We start from the raw sequence: 20,836 nt of genomic DNA, 5'->3' as shown, positions 1-20,836 counted from the left end.
TTTAAAGGGGCTGAGGTTCAAATCTCCTAGTTGCTGTTATGATCAATCTCGTAGTTGCTGTTATGATTCGCTTATCCTCTAAACCATAATAAGCCATAACACAAGTTCTATAAACCTTATAGGTAATGGGCATCAAGGGGGGAGGCAATTACTCTTCACAGTCCATATAAACCACTCAACCTGATAAAAGAAAACAAAAAAAAAGAAATTCCAGGACAACAAAATTTTTATTTTATTTTTCTTTTTTAGAATACATGCTTGAAAACCATTTTGTTGCAGCTATCAAACACCCTCTAATTGTCCATTATTAAGCTTTGGATCTGGACACATCGGCATTGTCTGAAAACCATAAAGCTTTTACTAATTCTGCAGTTCAAAAGATCCAAAATTGAATTTGACCCGATCCACAACAGAATGGTGCAAGGACATTAGCTAAGCTTGGGCATCGGGCCCAGGTACTTGATACCCGACGAGATCAGGTCCGAGCTTGGGCCGGAACGGGCCAGCTCGATAAGAAATCAACTCGGCCCGGGTCGGCTCCATGGGGCCCGAGGCCTGATTCGATTAGATTATTTTTAAAATGTTATTATTATTTTTTGTTTAATAATAATATATATCTAATTATTAAAAATGTATTTTATATTCAAAATTTTTATTTTATAACAAAATTATTTTTTATTTCAATCAGGTAGAACCTAGCTCGGGTATGAGCCGGGCCTGGGTTCGGATTTCGGACGTTGGGCCGAGCCTTATTGGGCCGGGATGCCCACCCTGAGTTCGGATTTCGGTCTTTGGGCCGATCCGAGACCAGCCTTATCGGGCCGGACCGGCCCGATGCTCAGTCTAGCATTAACCGTGATTAAGAAATATGGAATGAGGCGGGGCCCGTTTTCGTCAACCAGAGGAACCCTGCTTGCTACTTCAAATCGATCTTCGATCCAACCAACTTTCAGGTAAAAGGGCAAGAACTCTCTCTCTCTTTCTCTCGAATCCAAGGAATGGAGGAGTAATCGAGTTAGGGTTCATCATCCAAGGTACGAAGGGTTCTAAGGCAGTCCCTTGATTTTCGAAGATTCGATTCGGAAAATCCTGATAACTCTGATTTCGTGTTCTTCCCCAATACTTTGGCATATCTGTAGGAAATTCTCGCAGGGCTGTTTACATGGTGTAATTCACTTTTTTTACTTCACTCGATGAATTTCTTGTTTTCGTTTTTCTTCTCCTCTAGTCGTTCCGATTTTTGATGTCCTTTTTGTGAGAGATTCTTAAGGAAATGGAAGTCTCCGGATGTCTTTCTTTGGATAAACCTTTTTGTTGTCTTAAAAGTCGATAATCTAATATAAGAAATGGTATTTATTTTTTATTCTGTCGTGAATGGTACATCTTTTCGTTATACTATATCAAAAATTTCATTTTGTACTGTTTCCTTTCATTTTTCAGTTGTCTTTCCTGAATTTCGGTGGTAGCCCATGACTTCTTGATGTACTTTTGTATGATTCAGTGCTTTAGTGACGGCCATGTGGTTTGTTTTTGTCTAGTTACTCATTCTATTAGCGTGTGTAATTTGCAAAATCCATGATTCTTGTTTCATTTCTGAAGTGGCTGGTTTATGTACCGTGGAGTCTATGTTAAGTCTGGTGGATTACAGGCAGAAGCGAAATTTTAAGGATAGATTAGAGAGACAATGGTGAAGTGGACTATGTGCTTGTCTTGTCTTCAAGGTTTTGGTTATCTGGAAGGTTATGATGAATCCATAGCTCGTCGAGCGTCTTTGGTGTCAAATAATAAGATGAATGGCGTCAATTTTTCGTATAGTTGGTCATGCATAGACATGAGTTTTTGTAACCAACCACACCACCCCGCCCAACCTTCCCCCCATTCGCAATGCATTCTTTACCGTTGTCTGCTATTTCTACATTGAGTTCATCCTGATATTGTCTTGTGATTGCAGATATTCGTCGGTGAATCTGTGCCCCTGTTCATGTGAGAAGGCATTTTTGAGCCACTGGTTCTCCTGTCCTGCTTCACTGTTATTGCTAAATAGTTGGCTTATCAACACTTTTGAACTTCGAGGTTGTTTGTGGATGTGCTTGACTCCCTTAAACAAGCCATGAATCAGCGTGGTTTGATATACAGTTTTGTTTCAAAGGGTACTATTGTACTTGCTGAACATACATCTTTCACTGGAAACTTCAGTACTATTGCAATCCAGTGCCTACAAAAACTTCCTTCAAACAGCAACAAGTTCACGTACTCTTGTGATGGACACACTTTCAACTATCTCGTGGATAATGGATTTGGTATAGCACAAATTATTCCCTCCTCCCATTCAATATGTTTCTAGACGAAAGCTATTCTTTCAGACTAGCTTTTGGTAAAGCAAGAACACTTCCATGAAAAATAAAGTGGATAAATGAAGTATGGGCCACCATTCTTCTGAATTTTTTAAGCTGTAATTGGGTTTGAACTTTGAATTTTAAAGACCAAGCTGGTTCAAGGGACTGGTGGCTTAAACGATATTGGCCTAGTATTTAAGCTGTAATTGGTTTGAATTTTAAGAACTGAGCTGGTTCAAGGGACTGGTGGCTTAAAGCCTTAAACCATATTGGTCTAGTATGGACTTGGTGGCCTTCTGGAACTTTTTTTTTTCCAGTTTTGAGAAGTCTGAAACCTAAAACAATTAACCTTTCTCCTTTTATGGAAGTAGCTCAAGTATCTTAGAACCATACACATGGGTTATTTATTTCATTTGATTGCTTTTGCAGTTTTTCTTGTGGTAGCCGACGAAGCTGTTGGGAGGTCCCTGCCATTTGTTTTCTTAGAACGCGTGAGAGATGATTTTAAGCACCGCTATGGGGCTAGTATTGGGAGTGGAAGTTCTCACCCCCTTGAAGATGAAGAAGAGGATGATGATCTGTTTGAAGACAGATTTAATATTGCATACAATCTCGATCGAGAATTTGGGTTGTGTTCGTGGAGATGATCTTATTAATGACTTTTCTCTTATTAATGTTTTTCTTGTTTGTTTGTATGTTTTGTTATCGTGTTAACATTATTCATTTTTGTTCTTATTAACAGACCTAAGCTCAAGGAGCACATGAATTATTGCATGAGTCATCCAGAAGAGATGAGCAAGCTATCTAAATTGAAGGCCCAAATCACTGAGGTGAAAGGCATAATGATGGACAACATTGAGAAGGTATGACACTGTTAATCTTCCAGCTGAAGGGTTGGATTTCTACAAGTTGTATCTCAATTTAGTAGACTCCTGGTTCCTTACTTGGTTTACCTTATTCCATGAAATATTTAGGCTTGCTGCTACAAAATTCTCTAAAATTATTGTCTACTACTACTGATTTGTGATTATGAGATAATTCCAGCACGATTAGAGCTATTTCTGAAGTATTTCTCTGTTGTTAATGTTAGGAAATTGGACCACTGTCAATGTCAATGTCATGCTATGGTGATTCTTGGGTGAATCTTAGCTACAATTAGGTAATCCATGTATGTACTGAAATGAAATCAACATAACTTTTTAAAAGTCTCCTGTCATTGATAATTGACGAAAGCTGGTTGAAATAAAGTCTGGGGCCAAACATTGGGTCAGGAGATGATCTTAATATCAGGCTTCACAAAGTGGACAGAGTTCAAGATGGTCCTTCGTTGACGTGCCTTCTCCAACTCCATTGGTCTTTTCCATGAACTTGCCAAAACAGTTACCGCTCTCAAGTTAGATGCAACTTGGGTGCACAGGCAGGTCAGCGAGTCAGGTGCAGCTGGTCATACTGACACCAAAAGACCATGGATCCAACTTTTTAATAGTAAAAATTAATTTAAATAATGTTACAAAAGGTAATAAGGTGAACTCCAGCTCTTCCCATGTCCTTCTCTTTCTTTACCAACTCCCCTCCTTCACAACCTTTAAAAATGTGATGCTTTAACCTCTGAACTGAACCGGCTCAACTCTTATAACATAAAAATAAAATAACGTGATGTATTTGTTCAGTATGTTGTTGGGATCTTAGCTTGTGATGGCTAAGCTGCTTTATTTAGTGATAGGTGGTGGCACCCTTCCAACTTCAAGCAACATGAAATGGTGGCAACAGGACTATTATTTTGTCTACAATGGGAAGGAGGAGGAAGAAGAAGGAGAAGGAGAAAAAGGTGTTGAGGATGAAAAAGGAAAAGGTGGGGTGCTCATCTAGCTGAACAGGAGGTGGAGAGCAGTGGCTGCAAGCCTGCAAGGAGGGAGAAGAAATAGAGACACAAAAATGCAACCTGTCACATGGGCAGGGTGCCAATGTGAGTGCTGGTACGGGTATGGGTGCCTAGCAATTTTCAATAAGTTGGGTACAGAGGTATATATAATATATATATATATATATATATATATATATATATATATACACACACATGAGATTTTAGGTAAGTAAACACATAACTTCATTGCTTATACTTTATATCCATAAAATACGTATTACTGAAGAAAAAATATTAAAATGTACCTAAAAATACAAAAATTGAGGCTGCCGTGTCCAGGCCTGCACCTGTATACCTAAAAGGTACAAAAAATACTAAAATATACCTAAAAAATACAAAAATTAAGGCTGGTTGACATGGGTGCTTGGCCTTTTCAGCTGCACCCATGTTCCATATGAGGCAATATGTTGGACCTTGGTTTGCTTTCTTTCTTTTTATGTTTTTCTTTTATTATGTTTTCCAAAGAAAGACTCAATTTTAGAACATGGTCTTATTGCCAAATAGTAATTATAGGCCTGGAATACCTGGTCCTCTATTAAGATATGATGAAACTAGAGCATCTAATTCCTCTTAAGACCTCTTCCGTATTGTTGACCTTTTTGCAAGTGAATCACCATGCTTTGCAACATCAATTCCATACATTAGATCCGTTACGTTTTCAAGCTCTTGAACTACTTGCTGCCATTTAGTCAAGGCACCACAATGAACAACCCCCCAACTAATGAAGATATGAGATTTCTGCCTAGAAACAAGCAATTGTTTCGCTACATCCATGAGTCCCTAATCATGCAGGGATGAATACAGCTGATGAAACTGTAATACTTCAAATTCTGTTTCTTTCTTATTGAATTATGCTTTTCTTGTAAACTTGTCTATCGTAACTTGTCTTTTTTAGGAGGAGTATAACGAATACTAGTATTTCTCTAATGCATTATTCTGGAGGATCCATCTTTTTTTCCCCCAAAAAGCGTCTACCCATAGTAAGATTGTTAACATTAATAACAGTGCTTGGCAATTATGTCAGAGACATTAGGTCTTGTGATGGTCTCCTTCATAACCATGCACCATGAGTCAACAAGGGCAGTGCATAAAACAAGAATAGTTTGACATTAGAATTAGAAATTTTGGCATTTGGATGTCGATTGATGGCAGTTGTCGCCTCATAGTCAATAGTCATGGGTCTTAGAAAAAAGTATATACTTAGTTAATGGATATTGCCCAAGTAGCCTGGTGGTATGGGCTGTTCTTGATATATAAATCAGTAGCAACTGGCAGGTGTGCAACTTGGGTTATTCTATAGCAGATTTCAGTTGATTTCCTTTTCTCATTGGTTCTGCTATTCTTTAGGTTTTGGACCGTGGAGAAAAAATTGAACTTCTTGTGGATAAGACTGAAAGCTTGCAATTCCAGGTAAAGGGTGGATTCCTTAGTCTCTGGTTTGATTTTAGAGGCAGTACTCTGAGTTATTAGATGACGTTTTCCCTTCCCCTTTCCCTGTCTCAGGCTGATAACTTTCAGCGGCAAGGCAGGCAGCTGCGGCGGAGGATGTGGTTGCAAAACCTCAGGCTCAAGTTAATCGTTGGTGGATCTGTTCTTGCATTTATACTCATTGTGTGGTTGATAGGCTGCCGAGGGTTCAAATGTTAAGAAGCTGCATTATGTTCTCTTGCATTGTATAATGCTCTGTTTATATGCACAAAGACTGACAATTCCTGGTTGCTGTGATTGATAGCGTGCAGAGGGTTCATAAGAAGTTGCACACTGCTCTTCATTGCTCGTTTTACTTGCACAAAGATCGTTTATGTTTGCCAACTCTAAATGTCTCGTTAAATGTCAAAAGTGGGCTCAACTCCATCTACCTTTTCCATGCTTGAAGGGTTGCTGGGCTTCCTCTTGCCGTTAGGTCCCCTCTTGATAAAGATAAAGAGTCATGAAATTAATGTTAATGTAATGACGAAGAATGCATTTTTACTATGCTACTAAGACTTCCTCCTCTATTCTGCCTAAGTCCAGCTAAAGAAGAGTTATGGAGAGTAAAACACATATATGCTGATTCAGGCAGGTATTATATGTAACTCCTATAGATAAATAGTAAGGCCATTTTATTTCGGCAAAAGTCGTACACCGAGTTTCATAGCTTTGTGTCTTTTATCCCGATCATGTTTTTCCTACCCGGGTAAGGTAATTAGGTATCTTGTCTCCAGTTCTTTCCCAGGGAACGGAAGGATGTTTACCTACCTTCAGCCAATCTTTCAGTGGACTCCAGGTCTCTCGAGTGCCAGGAATTGAAGGAAAATGGCCAGTCCAGTTAGGGAGTTTTAAGAGATATTTACCACGTTTAATCGCTATTTTATCATCTTCGAGAGGAGAAAAAAACAGATATTCACTGGCTTATCGCAATGGAGTTAGTTAATAGTGGATGTCTTTATAGCTTTTATTATCTTCCCTCCTCTGGTAGCGCTCTTCCCTTAAACGGGGAGTCAAAGTCCCGATTGAAGGTCATTTTAATCATCGAGTTGCAGCGGTCATCTGCTTTTATTTGTCGACAAGAAGCTTTGAGTCGCTGATCACATAGGCAGTTTGGATTTGTTATAACGTGCGCTTCCACTCATTGTGGCTTGTGCAAGTGCGCTCATGATATAAACTTCCATTTTGTTTATAGATTGGCCAACTGTTTGATCACGAAATTTAAGAGACGCTGGTTGCAGGCCACACAAGATACTGGATTGTTCACGGCAACAAGTGGAAGCTCCATTTCTATTTACCTCGTGTTGTCATCAGAATCTATCAAAAGGTTCACGCGACTAGACGTGCAGCAAAAGGTGGGTCACTGATGTATAAGTTGAAATGCAATAAACCACGACACCCTTAGCGGACAAAGGATTAGTGGGAGCTTTGTCTGTTACTGAAGAGTGGAACTTCCTCAAATTTGTAAGAAAAATGAGTGCAAGGCTCACAAGGAACTTCCTCAAATTTTCCCAACAAAATTTTCTATTAATCCCCAAGAAAGAAAATCACCAGTAAAGCCGGAAGAAAGTTTGTGACATGTCTTGGCAAATAGTTCTGATGTCTTACCGCAATTAGCCACTCCTGCCAAGTTTAATAGTTCTGATGTCTTACCGCAATTAGTCACTCCTGCCAAGTTTTATATGCATAAACAAATAGTTTGGATGCGTTACTGCAACAATAAGAAATCCGGCATTGCCAACAAAAGCATCATCCACTTGCTGAAAGATAAACCTTGGAACATCAAACCACGTTGGAGGTCAAAACTTCAATGCAAAGGTTGTTTCTGATGCCATAATCGTGTGAGGATCTGCCTGAACCCAACATCCTACTTGGGACTTGCATCTAGCATCTGAAGCTTTCTTGCAAAGAAATCTACAAGAAGTTCAAAACAAGCACATACAAACAACAATCTCGCTATATTTGAACTTAAAAATGCATACAAGATACAAGTCTCATCTACACATGTTAAATGAACTGAATGGAAAAAAGTTCAGTACAAAGGTATATTTCTGACGCCATAATCGTGTGAGGATCCCTGCCTGAACCAAACCACATACTTGGATATTGCACCTAGCATCGGCAGAAAGGCTTTCTTACAAAGAGATTTTACATGAACTTCAACATAAGCACATAAAAACAACATTCTTGCTACATTCGAACTTAAAATGAAAATGCTTACAAGGTACAAGTCTTATCTATCCATGTTTAAATGAATAGACTGGAAACATGTGTTCTGAATAAACTAAAATGCAGAATTATCATTTGCTTAGCTCCTTCTAAGACTTTACCCATCAGAATCAGAATGATACTTCTTCCCCTTGTCTTTTTTGTGTTTTTTCTTCTCTTCTGAAGAATGGTGGCGTTTTGCATGTTTTTCACTTGCGCCATTCCTCTCACGCTTCTTGTGGCTTTGAGGTGCTGGCACCTCCATACTCTTGGTCAGTGACTTTGGTGAAGCTGCATCAGCCCTATCAGGTGATGCCTCTTTCACACTGGTACTGGAAGGTTCGCAACCAAAGTCTGTGGCAACCCGAGGAGCCCTGTAAATGAGAGTTGGAACTATGATACCAAGCAATAAAAAACTCAAACCAGGCAGCAGCAGATAGAAGACACTACTTTCTTCTCTATTAATAGCAGTGTTATCCGTATTGTACGATATGAACCCATATCGTATGATACGACTCGTCTGGGTGAAGAAAACCTAAACGATATAGGCTTGATACGCGATACGCCCGTGTATCATGCCCGTATCGGGTGTATCATACGATATGGCGAGGTGTATCATACGATACACCCCGTATCTTACGATATTGGGTTAAAATTTGAAAAAGGACCCCAAGGCCCCTTTTTGCGTCATCCTTTTAAACTGAGATCCTCTCTCCCTCTCTCTAAGCTTCTCTAAAGGCTGTGAGAGGGAGAGATTTTGCTGATTCCTCCAAAAAATTGCTGTATTTTGGAAGAAACCATCGATTTGATGAACTCGTGATGTAGTTTACTAGACTCTATAACACTCTAAAATCTAAAGTCTAAACTCATACGTGATAGATGCTCTTTAAATTTGTGATGGATCATGGATGTTTTAATATGTTATTTTGAATCTCTTATTCTTAATTTTCACTTTTTGAATTTGTTGCTGATATATATGCCTATGTTTTGTGAATGATGAATAATGAATCATTAATATTCTTTACGTGTGATGATTTTTTTTATATGAAATACATTGTTCTTGTTTTTTTTGGATATTTTTCCTTATTTTTACTATTTTTTAATGTTTTTTAATTAAAAAATCAATTTTACAATATGTTACGATACATTTACGATACGTTATGATACAGCGTATAGGTCGGCCTAACCGATACACGATAAATATGCTAGTGACAACATTGATTAATAGTTTAAAAGCAGAAGATAGTTATATAGAAAACAAAAGCCATAAACCAGACAGAAAACAAATAATGTGGGGAGGACTGAAAGGTCATTGAATAGATAAAATAATATGTGCCAAGCAAATTTTGAAACATACAATGCGGTGAATGAAGGAAGATATATTTCTTAATATAAATGCTTAACGACAGTACTTAGAAGAACCTTAAATCGCAAGAATGACACATCCCCATGCTATTCAAAACAATTTTGCAGGAATTACAAGCCTGGAAAGGGAATTGTTTAGCAACAAACAGATTTCAGACATCCAAACATTCACAGGCATGATTAGGTGTTGTACATACCATGCTGTACCCGACAACATTATATAATATGCAATGTAGCAGTTGCTAAGACTGAAAGAGGACACTTGATTTCCTATTTTTGGCCATCCCAGAAATGGGAACAACAACCTGGGGTTCCATTCGCATCAACACTGGAATGGTTGCACTACCCAATGTAGAGCATCCATGGAACGTGATTTTTCATTTCCCAACACATAAATGATTGTGTTATTTCACCTTTTTCAGAATGAAATGCCCTCTTATTGTACAACACTGCAAGTTTGTAACTCAGTTACCACAGTTACAAGGGAGTAATGCCTCGTACCAACCAATGTCACACGATACAGGACTATATTGTACAATATAGAGTGATACACCTCATATCATACTATAAAGGTTTGATAACAAAAGGGATTCAAATACTTTTCTTTATCCTGGCTTAAAAATCTTCTCACACCCAACTACTAGACTCCGTTAGGAATTATGTGTGAAAGAACTCCTCATTTTAAAGAAGAAAATATCAATCTAGGGATACATCTGTCTGTTGAAGAAAGATCGGTTCCCTTTTTTTTGTGTATAGCAACCTATTTTAATTATGAAAGGTATAAAATTTTTCACCAGTACAGTAAATTTTTGTTAGATAAATCTAACATGTAAGTTTTATAAGAAATAAAATGTCATGGGAATCTCTCAGCTAAAACACCATTTTTAGATGGTATGCATGAAACTATGGTGGTATGGCCCCATGCACCACTAGAGATAACTAAAACTGAACTAAAACTGCAAAACAATTCTTACCAAACATTGCAGTATCAAAATAACAAGACTTAGCTCCTTGACTGAACATGGCTTTGCCAAATCTATCAAACCAACTTTTTGGAGCATGTTTGGGACCATATAATGCTTTTTCTAAAGCAGACTTTCCACTTAGGCATATCATACCCATAAGGAGCATCCATATAAACTTTTTCACTCGAGTCACCATTTAGAAAAACATTTTTGACATTCATTTGAAACATGGGCAGTGCTTAAAAGATGCTATAGCAACTACACAGGGTCCGACACACTAAACCCTATAGGTGCCCCGTAGTAGGCCGGAGCCCTACCTAAACCAATCTTCATATCGGTCCCCAAGGCCTCATTTTCATCACATAATCATTCTAGCAACATGAGCAACGGTTTCCTTGTAGTAGTCACACCATATTTTTTAGCACATTCCTCAGGCACCAACCTAGCTTGATGTCTTTCTAGGGAACCATCGCTCTTTGTCCTCACTTTATAGACCTATTTACATCATAGTCATTGCCTCTTCAGGGAGAAACGTAACCTCCTAAGTCTTGCAGTTTTCAAGGGCTCCAAGGTCAATGTTCATGGCATCTGTCAATGATGATGGTCCTTTGCTTCACTAATTGAGCTATATTCATTGTAAGCATGTACAACCTATAAACATGCCCTATGTTTTGAAGAAAAAGAATCATATGATACAAATTCTTGTGGTGGTTTAATTGTCTTGTAGGATCTTCTAACGATTGGTTCAGGTCCTTCAACTTAAGCGTCTTCAAGAGGTTTGTATATTCTTATGTAATAAAATTTTCCTAGATGGCTCATTTTCACATGGATGTCTAAGTTTCCCACATAAAGATGTATCTAGGGATGCATGAGAACATTTCTAAAAAAAATACCAATTTTCAGCCTACCAAGCACTGTAGAAGCTCTCTACTATCTTCTGTGGATGCTCTTAGTGCATGTAGGTCTTCATGGACCTAAAGTACCTATACTGCACCATTCAAAGATGATAAAGAAAGTAAAAGATAAGGGAAAAAGGAAATTCTTGGCATGAAAAATAATTTTTTTGGGGTGGGGGGGGAGAGAGAGAGAGAGAGAGAACACGGAAAACAGGGAAGAAATGAGATAAGAGAGAAATTAGAGGTAAAAATGAAGCTGAATGAGCTGACGAAGTCTTAATAAGCCAAATAGATGGATGCCCTCTCCCATTTTTAGATCTACGCCACATATATCAATAATGCAGTTATACCATCAAAATACTGTGTTGTGCATCAAAACTTTTCAAAATGGTGCTTACAGTATTTCTGATAACCTTTTGCACTTTTATCTCTCAAAAAGGGATGTCCTTATGTGGTTTTTCATAACCCATTAGTCCTTTGTAAGAAGGTAACAAGCATAATTCTAAAGAAAACCATTAGTCCAGAAGCAATATCGATGCGTGAATATGTTGAATAGTGTTCCCACATTGGGTCATTTTATAAAGAAAATTATTAAAAAAAAATTCCAGCAAAAAAAATTAATCCACCTGTTTCGAGGTAAGAGTTGAAACCTGAACTTTTCTCTTGTTTTCTGAAAAAATTTATCAGAATCTTAAATGACAGGCCGACCTCTTGAAATTTCAAGGTAAAATGTGGGAACACTGACCAATTTTAAGGTAGATAAGAATGCTATGGCTAACTTATAATAATGTCAGTCCATTTTAAGGTAAAACACAAAACAGGAAAAGTATAAGACAATGCTACCACAAAATCCAAAAGTAGAAGGTGATGCAACAACGATTCTAGCAAGAAAGACGAAAGGCCATATCACTTTCTCATCTTCAAATTCATGAAAGATTTAAATTATTTAATGGACCAATGTGAAGGCAATGCACATAGAAGCCAGCTTTTTAGTATATTAACATGAAGAAAATGAATGTTAAAACCAGAATGCACTTCAAAGGTCACGTGGACTTCAAAGGTCACGTGGAGGCAACTTGCTTGATGTTGCAATATGTTTAGCTGCTTAAACAAATACAAATTTCCAAAGCTCGGACCTTCAAAGAGAATAACATACTGAACTGTCCAACGTACATAAGAAGACAGATTTGCCTTTACATAATAATTTGAGACTTCAATAAATAATGAAAACAGTCTCAAAATGAAACATGAAAGCAATGTTATCTGTATCGTACGAAACGCATCCGTATCGTACGATACGTATCGTATAGGTCAAGAAAACCTATACGATACGTGTTTGAAACACGATACGCGTGCGTATTGCACGCGTATCGTACGATACGGGGGTAAAATGAAAAAGGGGCCCGACGGCCCCTTTTTTGTGTTTTATTTTGAAACCTACGCTCCTCTCTTTTTCTTTTCTTGTTTGTAAACCCTGCAAGAGACGTGGGAGGGAGAGATTTTCTCTATTTGCATCAAGAATTGCCAGTGGAGAAGCTTTACTTCTCGTTGTGGGGAGTCTCGGGACGGTGGGAAGCTTGGAGAAAGAGGGTTTTTTGGTTTCTAACACCAAGAAGGTAAAAAATAACTCATTTTTGCTAAATGAAGAGGCACTTAATGAAGAAAATGAAGATGATGATGAAGAATGAAGATGATGATGCAGATGATGATTGACAAGGCTTTTTATTGAATTATGAAATATGATAACTATGTCTATATGTTTTGACTTCTGAACTTATGAATTGTGATGTAATCAAATACTCTTGGGCTGCTTGGGCTGCTTAGTATGTTATCTTGATTTTTGAATGTTTGATTTCTTATTTTGGAATCTGTTGTTCATATTCATACTTCATACTTCATAATTCATATACATGAATGATGAATGTTCCTTTAAATACATTTTTCTTGATTTTTTCTGATTTTTGCTTTTTTTTTCGGATTTTATACTTACATACATAGGTGACTAAACTGAAAGGTATTCAGAAGCGCCTAATTCACTAAGAGTACACATTATTCTGATAAAAACACAAACACAAGAAAAAAGAAAAACTTTTAAACATATATTCCATGATATTCGATAACTTGTTCCAGGCCAAGGCCAGGCAAGCTAACTAGTTTATTGTCTAAAGGCTAAAGCAGAATAACAGAAAATAGATAGCAAAAAACAGAAGACCTAAACCAGCTTTTGAAATATTCTAATCATGAAACAAAATCAAAATGAAAAAGAATCGTGTTCATACATATTCACCAGTAAAAAACGTGATGTCTTAAACAAAGGGCATACAGGAAGAACAATTTTTGAAATGGTAAAGGTGATGGATAAAAGAGGAGATCTCATTATATCAATTATCAACCACTATTTCCTTCAGACAAGATGCAACTATTTCCAAAAGGGTAATCTAGTTGTAATCTAGTCAACCACTAAAAATCAAAACAGGAAAATGACACAACAAATTTCTGTTTGTCTTCTGTCATATGCTTTCGAGAAACAGAAGAAAACAAGGCAAAAATGGTACTGATAAATAACTTTCAACTTTTCTAAAACATTTAACAGGTCCAATATACCGAGAAAAACCAAGACCATGAACCCGTATTGCTTCAGCATGACTTGCACCTATGTCCTCTGTGGTGGAACCTCTTTTAACTAATTCAGCATATTCATGTTTATCTAAGCGGCTGCCCTGTGACCGACTGCCACTTTTTGGAGCCATGCCAAGAATCTCACGCATAGCTTGCTCCTCCTGCTCTTTGATCCTTTTTATTTCTTCTTTAGCAGCTTCAGCATCTGCCATTGCAGACTTTTTGTCTCTGGCGTACCAAAAGAGGTCCTTGCCTGGAAGTACACAACAGATGAGAAATCACAATCTTATACAAATGGTTGAACAGATATATTCAACATTACAAAGGATATAAACGAGGAATTTTTTCACAAACGTGAAGTGATTTTAGCAAAGACAAAGGCATGACAATCACATTCCAGTCTTGAAAAAAATAAGTGGAAGCCAAACAAATTTAAAAGCATAACTGACTGAAAAAACACATGCATCTGACTTAAGTTATTCAAATCATAAGTCAGACAAAGGCAGTTGACTAAAATAGAATCAATGGAAAACATATGGAAGCACAATCAGATATACAGAAACATATATACATAAGAAGGAAACCAGTTGTACAGAAAAACACGTGGAGACACACATTAAATGCATAGGGATGTTAAACATACATAAACACATATACAGAAAAGACTCAATGTCCATTAACATAAGCAAGCATCTCAGTAGCAAACTCCAGAGACAACCAGACAATGAAAACCACATCTACCTAGCTTTATCTTTATTGAGAGAATAGACATATACTAAAAAACTGAAATGACAAACCAGGAACTTATTATGATATTTTAAAAATTATTGAAAATTTCAATTTCTGAAGAAAATGTTGCCACATATTGTGATATTTTTTATATAGTCCCCCAAAAATTTTAAAATTTTAAACATAATGTTTGTATATATTCCAAATGTTTTTTTGTTTCCTCTAAAACTCGACCAACTACTTAAAACTTGTACTAGTGTTTTTTACGAAAATTTACAGAAAACTCATAGCTTATTATTTTTCATTGATTCCTGCACATGTAACACAAACACTTGTAAAAGGTGGTGTACCAGTATCGACACAACCCAACACAGGTGTGGCTTTGGGACACACCTCAAGTGCAGCTCTAACCGTGTCGAGTCCGATCAACACACCCAAGGCCAAATCCATAAATTATTGGGCTCAAAAGTCCATGACCATCCAAAACTTAGGGCAATTTTATTCACCATGCATATACATGATAAAGAGCCTTTGAGTTTGACCAAAGTCAAAGGCTCTTTTCCTAGTGATTCCTACCTTTAGTGTCCAAGTAGTCTGCCATTCTAACAACTGGCAAGCGGGTGCTGTCTTTAGCAAGGTGACGACTTTCTTTAGATAACACACTTGTCGCTTGTTTAAAAACTTCTTATGTGTATGTGTCTGCATGTGTGCATGCATGTGTGTGTGTGTGTGTGTCTATACAGTCATATCCCTATACCTAAGGTTTTTGAATTTGCTCTGCACCCATATGGCCGTACCTGTAACAGCACCCATACCCATGTGACGTAGACTTTTGCATATTTTTCAATCTCGCTATTTAGATCCCAGCGAAAGGGTAATGGATGGACAAAAGTTATAATACTATAACTTTTTAATAATGACAAACAAGTCTACTTGGGCAGGTATGTCATATTTGAAATTATAATGCAAAAGTAGAAATACCCTCTTCACAAAGTATGAAGCAATTAGATTTGTCCTCTTGGCCGCAGCCCATTTTCTCATTAACCATTTGTCTTCTTTCTTAAATGGTGGAAAATGGTTTTTAGTTTTCAAAGCACCCAACGTGATAAACCCCATAGTGGCATCTGCCTATTCATTATATTTCATAATTGAGGAAGGCATGTGCATTTTCTCAAACCATGAAAAGAGGATGGTGCAACATGGGCAACAATTTAGATGGTTTTCCTACCTCTTCAATGCAATTTTTTGGATGGAGAAAGGAGAAAATGTTCATTCCTTTCTAGGTTTCTTTTTATTTTTCTTTGTTAAATTCCATAAGTTAGACAAATGAAGAATTAGAAGTGTTCTATTTTCTTCCATATGACACTAAGTGTGTATGTGGAAATGAAAGAGCTTAGGCCAGTTGAGCTTTCCGTTCTTTCCAAGCTAGGTTCTATTGTTTGTTCTCATAACAGAGAGAAAATAAAATGTACTAGAAGGAAGTATCTTGCATTAGGAGCAATGGAGTACATGGTAAAGCAGCCATCACTACTTCTCAATAAAAGACGTAGGAGTTAGGACTAATTTACCGTAAAAATCGAAATAAAATGAAAACATGGTAAGAAAAACAGCAGACCATTTTGATATTGAAAAAACGATCAAATTGAAACATCATTTCTGTTCCGGTACAAGTTTGTTCGTCCAATTAAGTGATACGGTAGAATCAAGCAGGCATATGGAAGTGGGCTTCCAATTGTTAACTTTTTTCCCTTTCAAAGGCCTTGCATGTCAGAACTTTTCACTTTTACTATCAAGCCCATTGATTAGGACAGGCCATTTTCTAATAATTTTTTGGATTCCTAAGATTTTCCAGGAAACAAAAGAAAGCCAAACTTCTGATTAGAACCCAACTTGCTGATGAAAACCCAAGAACTATATTTCTAACTATGATTGAGAATTCCCAGCCTCCTAAAGAGAACAAGAAACAAAGAAGTACTGGTTCCAATAATACAAATAGAAGCCATGATTGAGCTGACTTAGATGCTGTCATCAGAGTTAATACAAATAGAAGCCATGATTGAGGTGACTTAGATGCAGCCATCAGAGCTAACATAGGAGATATCTTGTAATTTGGCCCTGTCTAAGGTCCCAGTTCCCAAATGAAAAAAAATAAATAGAGGAGCAATGTTCAAGTTTTTCAAAAGGTAGCACTGATGCCCAGTGTTGTACGTATCGTACGATACGGAGCCGTATCGTATCGAACGTAAAATACGATACGATACACCCCACGTATCGTACATTTACGATACAGGCACCGTATCGTACGATACGTTTACGACACGGCAACGATACGACACGATACAGGTACGATACGGTAATTTTTATTGATTTTTTTTATTATTTTTTGAGAATTATTTATATTTTTTCTGATTATTTAAAAAAAAAACGATACGGTTACGATACGTTACGATATTTTACGATACAGCGTATCTTAAAGCCAGACCGATATGGCTTACGATACGCTTTTTAAAACATTGTTGATGCCATCCACCCTTCACATACTCATATTACAAACAGAAAGCCAAAACAAAGAATCAAGATGTATCTCCAAAATCCATATTTTTATTGTGGGCTAAACCTAGATGTATTTATCTTTAGCCAGGGGCAGCCTTCATGCCGATGATACATCATTCAAATTTCAGGGCGGGGGCCGGGTGGGGAATGGGGTGGGTGTGTGCTTGGCAAGGGCCATGCCCTCACCTCCTGAGTTATTAAAAATAAGATTTCACCTATGTCACATGGGTGCAGGTGCGAGTGCAGGATGCGGCAAGTCCTAAAAAAAATTGGGTGTGGGTGCGGCGAGAGCAATATATATATATATATATATATATATATATATATATATTACTGTCATATAAATAATTTTAGTTGGTGATATTTTTAAACTTTTTTTTATCAATATTACCTTGAATCAATATATCAATGATGTTGTGTCGGGCCGCACCAGCACCTGCCCTCACACCGATGCGGGTTGGCGCACCCATGTGACTTAGTATTTCACTACTAAACATTTCTTAAGTTGGCCCCGGTAGAAATTTTTTAAATTCTATAATAGTCCCTCATAAAAATATTTAAATTGGCCCTAGTAGAAATTTTTTAAGTTCATCTTTTAGGTGTTTCCTAAAATTTCGCTACTATTTTACTTAATTAGTAGAACTCAACTCTTGGATTTGTCTACATAGATCTTCAGTACTCAAGATATAAAAAAATAAGACGCTACTGAATCCCTAACCAATATAAATATCATCCCCTAGTAAAAACAGAAATGCGAAAAGCTGAACACAACTTTCTGCTAGAAAAAGCTGCTATTAGCTTCATCACATGATTCACATCTTAAGTGTCTTAGCAGAAAGATAGAACCTTACGCATTGGGGGCACCAAGCAACTGGGTAAAACCAATCGATTCAAATGGAACCATATCAAACAATCAGATATAGCTTTATAGCTTTTTTCAAAGAATGTCAATAGCTAGACATAAGCAATAAAATTCAGATGAAATTCACCTACCTATATGAGCTCGGTTTTGAATGTAACACGTTTATACGCTTCTGGAAATTTCAGAAAATGACACTGTTAAAGAAGGAAAAATACCTTTCTGCCATCTTCCTACAGGAGCTTTAACACTGTGACCCAGATAATTTTCTCGGTGCTTGTCAGCCTTCACGTCATCCCACTTGAACTCTGCATAGTGCACAGGGTAAGACAATCATGCACAATTTCGCAACACCATGATCAACTCCTTCAGAAATACAACACGTGCTTCCATCCGATTGTAGATGTGACAGAACCATAAATTCATTGATATGTAGAAACCTCCAGTAGAGGAGCATTCCGGAGACGACCACAGGCATCTCGATGTTGCCATAAATCCAGTATTTTTCTGTCAAAATCTTTCAATCAAGAATAAGGCACATCGATTTTTCATTCGTCCTCCCATCAAGCAAAACAAACAACTTTCACAACTAGGTAAGACTCCTTAGAATTTGAAGAAACTTTGGCTAGAAACCGCATAGCATGAAAACAACATAAACTAATCCACGCGAAAACCTAAAACCAAACGAAAGTTACATGAGCAATCATCACTTGCCTCTTTAAGGAGCAAATATCAATAATCGCCCACAAAATTACAACTGCAGTTTATTAAAATAAAAGAAAACTCACTTTTGGACGAAAAGAATTATTGTTAAATCATGTTTAATCCTCAGATTAGGACCTTTGATTTTCACAACCAGGTTCAAGAGATAGAATTGGGAGGACTAAACAGACTATATCCACAGGAGCAGAGGAAAAAGAACCGAAGCAGAGCAAGCAGCCCAACAAATAAATAAGCAAGTGCAGAAAAAAGGGAATCGCTTCAGAGAAACGTTTTAAAAAAAAGAAAAAGGAAAGAAGGAACAAGGATAACTCACGGTCTCGGCCACCGCGCACGCCCCCCCTGGAAGGATGATACATCTCTCTCTCGCGCGCGCGCGCCCGTGCTCTCTCTGTGTTCTGGCAAGTCGATAGGGTTGGAGTTCACGAACCCGCGGTGCCGGAACGGAGGCCCCGTTAGATTCCGCGCCTGTTAATCCTGTGACTCGGCTTCCTTCCCCGAGCTTGAAGCATTTAGCGATCTACTTGTAGACGATTCCTTTTGTAAACAATCATACAAGGTACATAAAAACTATTGGGTAGAAATTTATTTACCTTAACGCACAAGTACTTATCTGTCTGTTATATGTTGTATGGAAGATAAGCAAAAAAACTAAAAAAATTTAAAAAAAAAGTATATTTTATAAATAATTATATTCTTTTATGCAAGAAATCGAAAAAAACTTACCTAGAAGATTCGCATAGAGGAAATAATATGGGTTTCCTTAAGGCTAGCATTTTCCCCGAGCTTTCAATTCTCCTCTCCGAGCCAATGTAACATTAAATGTATCACTATGTAATGTTGCTTTCGTATATAATATTATCAATATGTTAGTATTATACTATTGTATATGACGGTACAAATAAGTAATAGTAATTGTAAATGCAATCATTATGTAGAATGCTGTATCAAACTCTACAAGACGCTATTACCATTGTAGCAACATTAGTAGAGTTTGAGTCTTACATGTGACTTTAAAGAAACCAATGTTTTATGTGAGCATCTTATAGAATACTATATTAAATTCTATAAGATGTTGCTACTGTTGTAACCATGAAAAGCTAGCGAATAGAAAGAAGTTATCCCACCTTTTGTAGATGTTGTTACTATTGTAAGTGTGTTTACCTCAATTGCAGACTATAAATGCAGCCATGAGTGTTGTTGATTATGAAAATTACAGAAATTACATGATGAATAAAAACCATGCAGGCGACGCACTTGTGATTGTAGATTATTTCAATCCGAGGAATAATATGTATGATTCATTTCGAAAAGACAGATGCATTTAGAAAAGAAGGAAGTGTATCAGTATTTATGCACATACATGAACAAACAATGGCGAGTTCTCTTATGCACAAGAGGATGACCTTGATGCACACAGAGTTGAACAAAGTATTATATTGGATGTATCATGTATGCAACACACGGATAGCACAGAAGTTAGTTTGATGCATGCAAAGATATTCATGATGCACATGCACGAGAGGAAAGTATTATAATAGATGTGAGCATGCACAAACAAGCAGTGGTGACTTTGATACATGTGAGGATCCTCCCGATGCATGCAGACCACAGGAAAGTGTTCCAGTAGTTGCATGGGTGCATGAATAGGGGTGTGATGTGTTTGATGCTCCACAAGGATGCATTCACCCTAAGATCTGTTCAAAATATTGAAAATAAGAGTCAAAGAAAAAATTGAAAAAAGATTAGTCTAAGCAACACATATATATGTTCTAAAGAAGGATTACTGAAACACATCAAGGCCAATAAAATTCACAAAGGAGCTTCAAGATCTAGATGCTCTACAAAAAAGAATAGGTAGGATACTTTTAGACAGCAGATTTCATCTAAGGATTTCCATTGTTCATCACTAGCACCCCTGGCTTTTTATCTAATTGCTTGCATGTTCATGCCACGTTGAAATGTAGTGCAGCTTAAAGCATGCATAATTCAAATTAGATTTTAAATTGGTGTACTTTAGTTAAAGTGTTTTATGCTTGTGGGCATATATATATATATATATATATATATTTGTCATCTCATGGAGAAGAAACCTTTTTTTCTGTTTTTCTGATTGTTCCCTTGTTAGGAGATTTTTTGCACTTAAAAGGTGGTTTCATTATATTCATATCATAATACGGCCGTGCATGAGAGGG

At 37.2% G+C, this 20,836-nt stretch overlaps 2 protein-coding genes across 3 annotated transcripts; one reads left to right on the top strand and one right to left on the bottom strand.

Annotated features, from left to right (window-relative positions):
* Positions 1-863: 863 nt before the first annotated feature.
* On the top strand, positions 864-6,114 carry LOC116267276 (vesicle-associated membrane protein 727). Of its 2 annotated transcripts, none has more exons than XM_031648910.2 (6): positions 864-953; positions 1,952-2,300; positions 2,766-2,964; positions 3,079-3,199; positions 5,608-5,670; positions 5,764-6,114. In XM_031648910.2, exons 2-6 carry the CDS (start codon positions 2,111-2,113, stop codon positions 5,905-5,907), a joined length of 717 nt encoding a protein of 238 aa, XP_031504770.1. In that variant the 5' UTR covers positions 864-953; positions 1,952-2,110; the 3' UTR covers positions 5,908-6,114. The 2 variants fall into 2 exon arrangements, with proteins under 2 accessions (XP_031504770.1, XP_031504769.1); XM_031648909.2 differs by having other exon boundaries at positions 894-1,034.
* A 1,552-nt stretch (positions 6,115-7,666) lies between these two features.
* On the bottom strand, positions 7,667-19,174 carry LOC116266893 (uncharacterized). The gene is made up of 4 exons (XM_031648350.2): positions 18,958-19,174; positions 18,140-18,229; positions 13,766-14,033; positions 7,667-8,309 (listed from the first exon to the last, which is right to left on the bottom strand). The coding sequence occupies exons 1-4, from the start codon at positions 18,998-19,000 to the stop codon at positions 8,054-8,056; spliced, it is 657 nt and encodes a 218-aa protein (XP_031504210.1). The 5' UTR covers positions 19,001-19,174; the 3' UTR covers positions 7,667-8,053.
* Between the last annotated feature and the right edge of the window lie 1,662 nt (positions 19,175-20,836).

Source organism: Nymphaea colorata, chromosome 13 (genome assembly GCF_008831285.2).
Source record: "Nymphaea colorata isolate Beijing-Zhang1983 chromosome 13, ASM883128v2, whole genome shotgun sequence".
Taxonomy (NCBI): Eukaryota; Viridiplantae; Streptophyta; class Magnoliopsida; order Nymphaeales; family Nymphaeaceae; genus Nymphaea; species Nymphaea colorata.
This window is presented reverse-complemented; position numbering and strand designations above follow the sequence as displayed.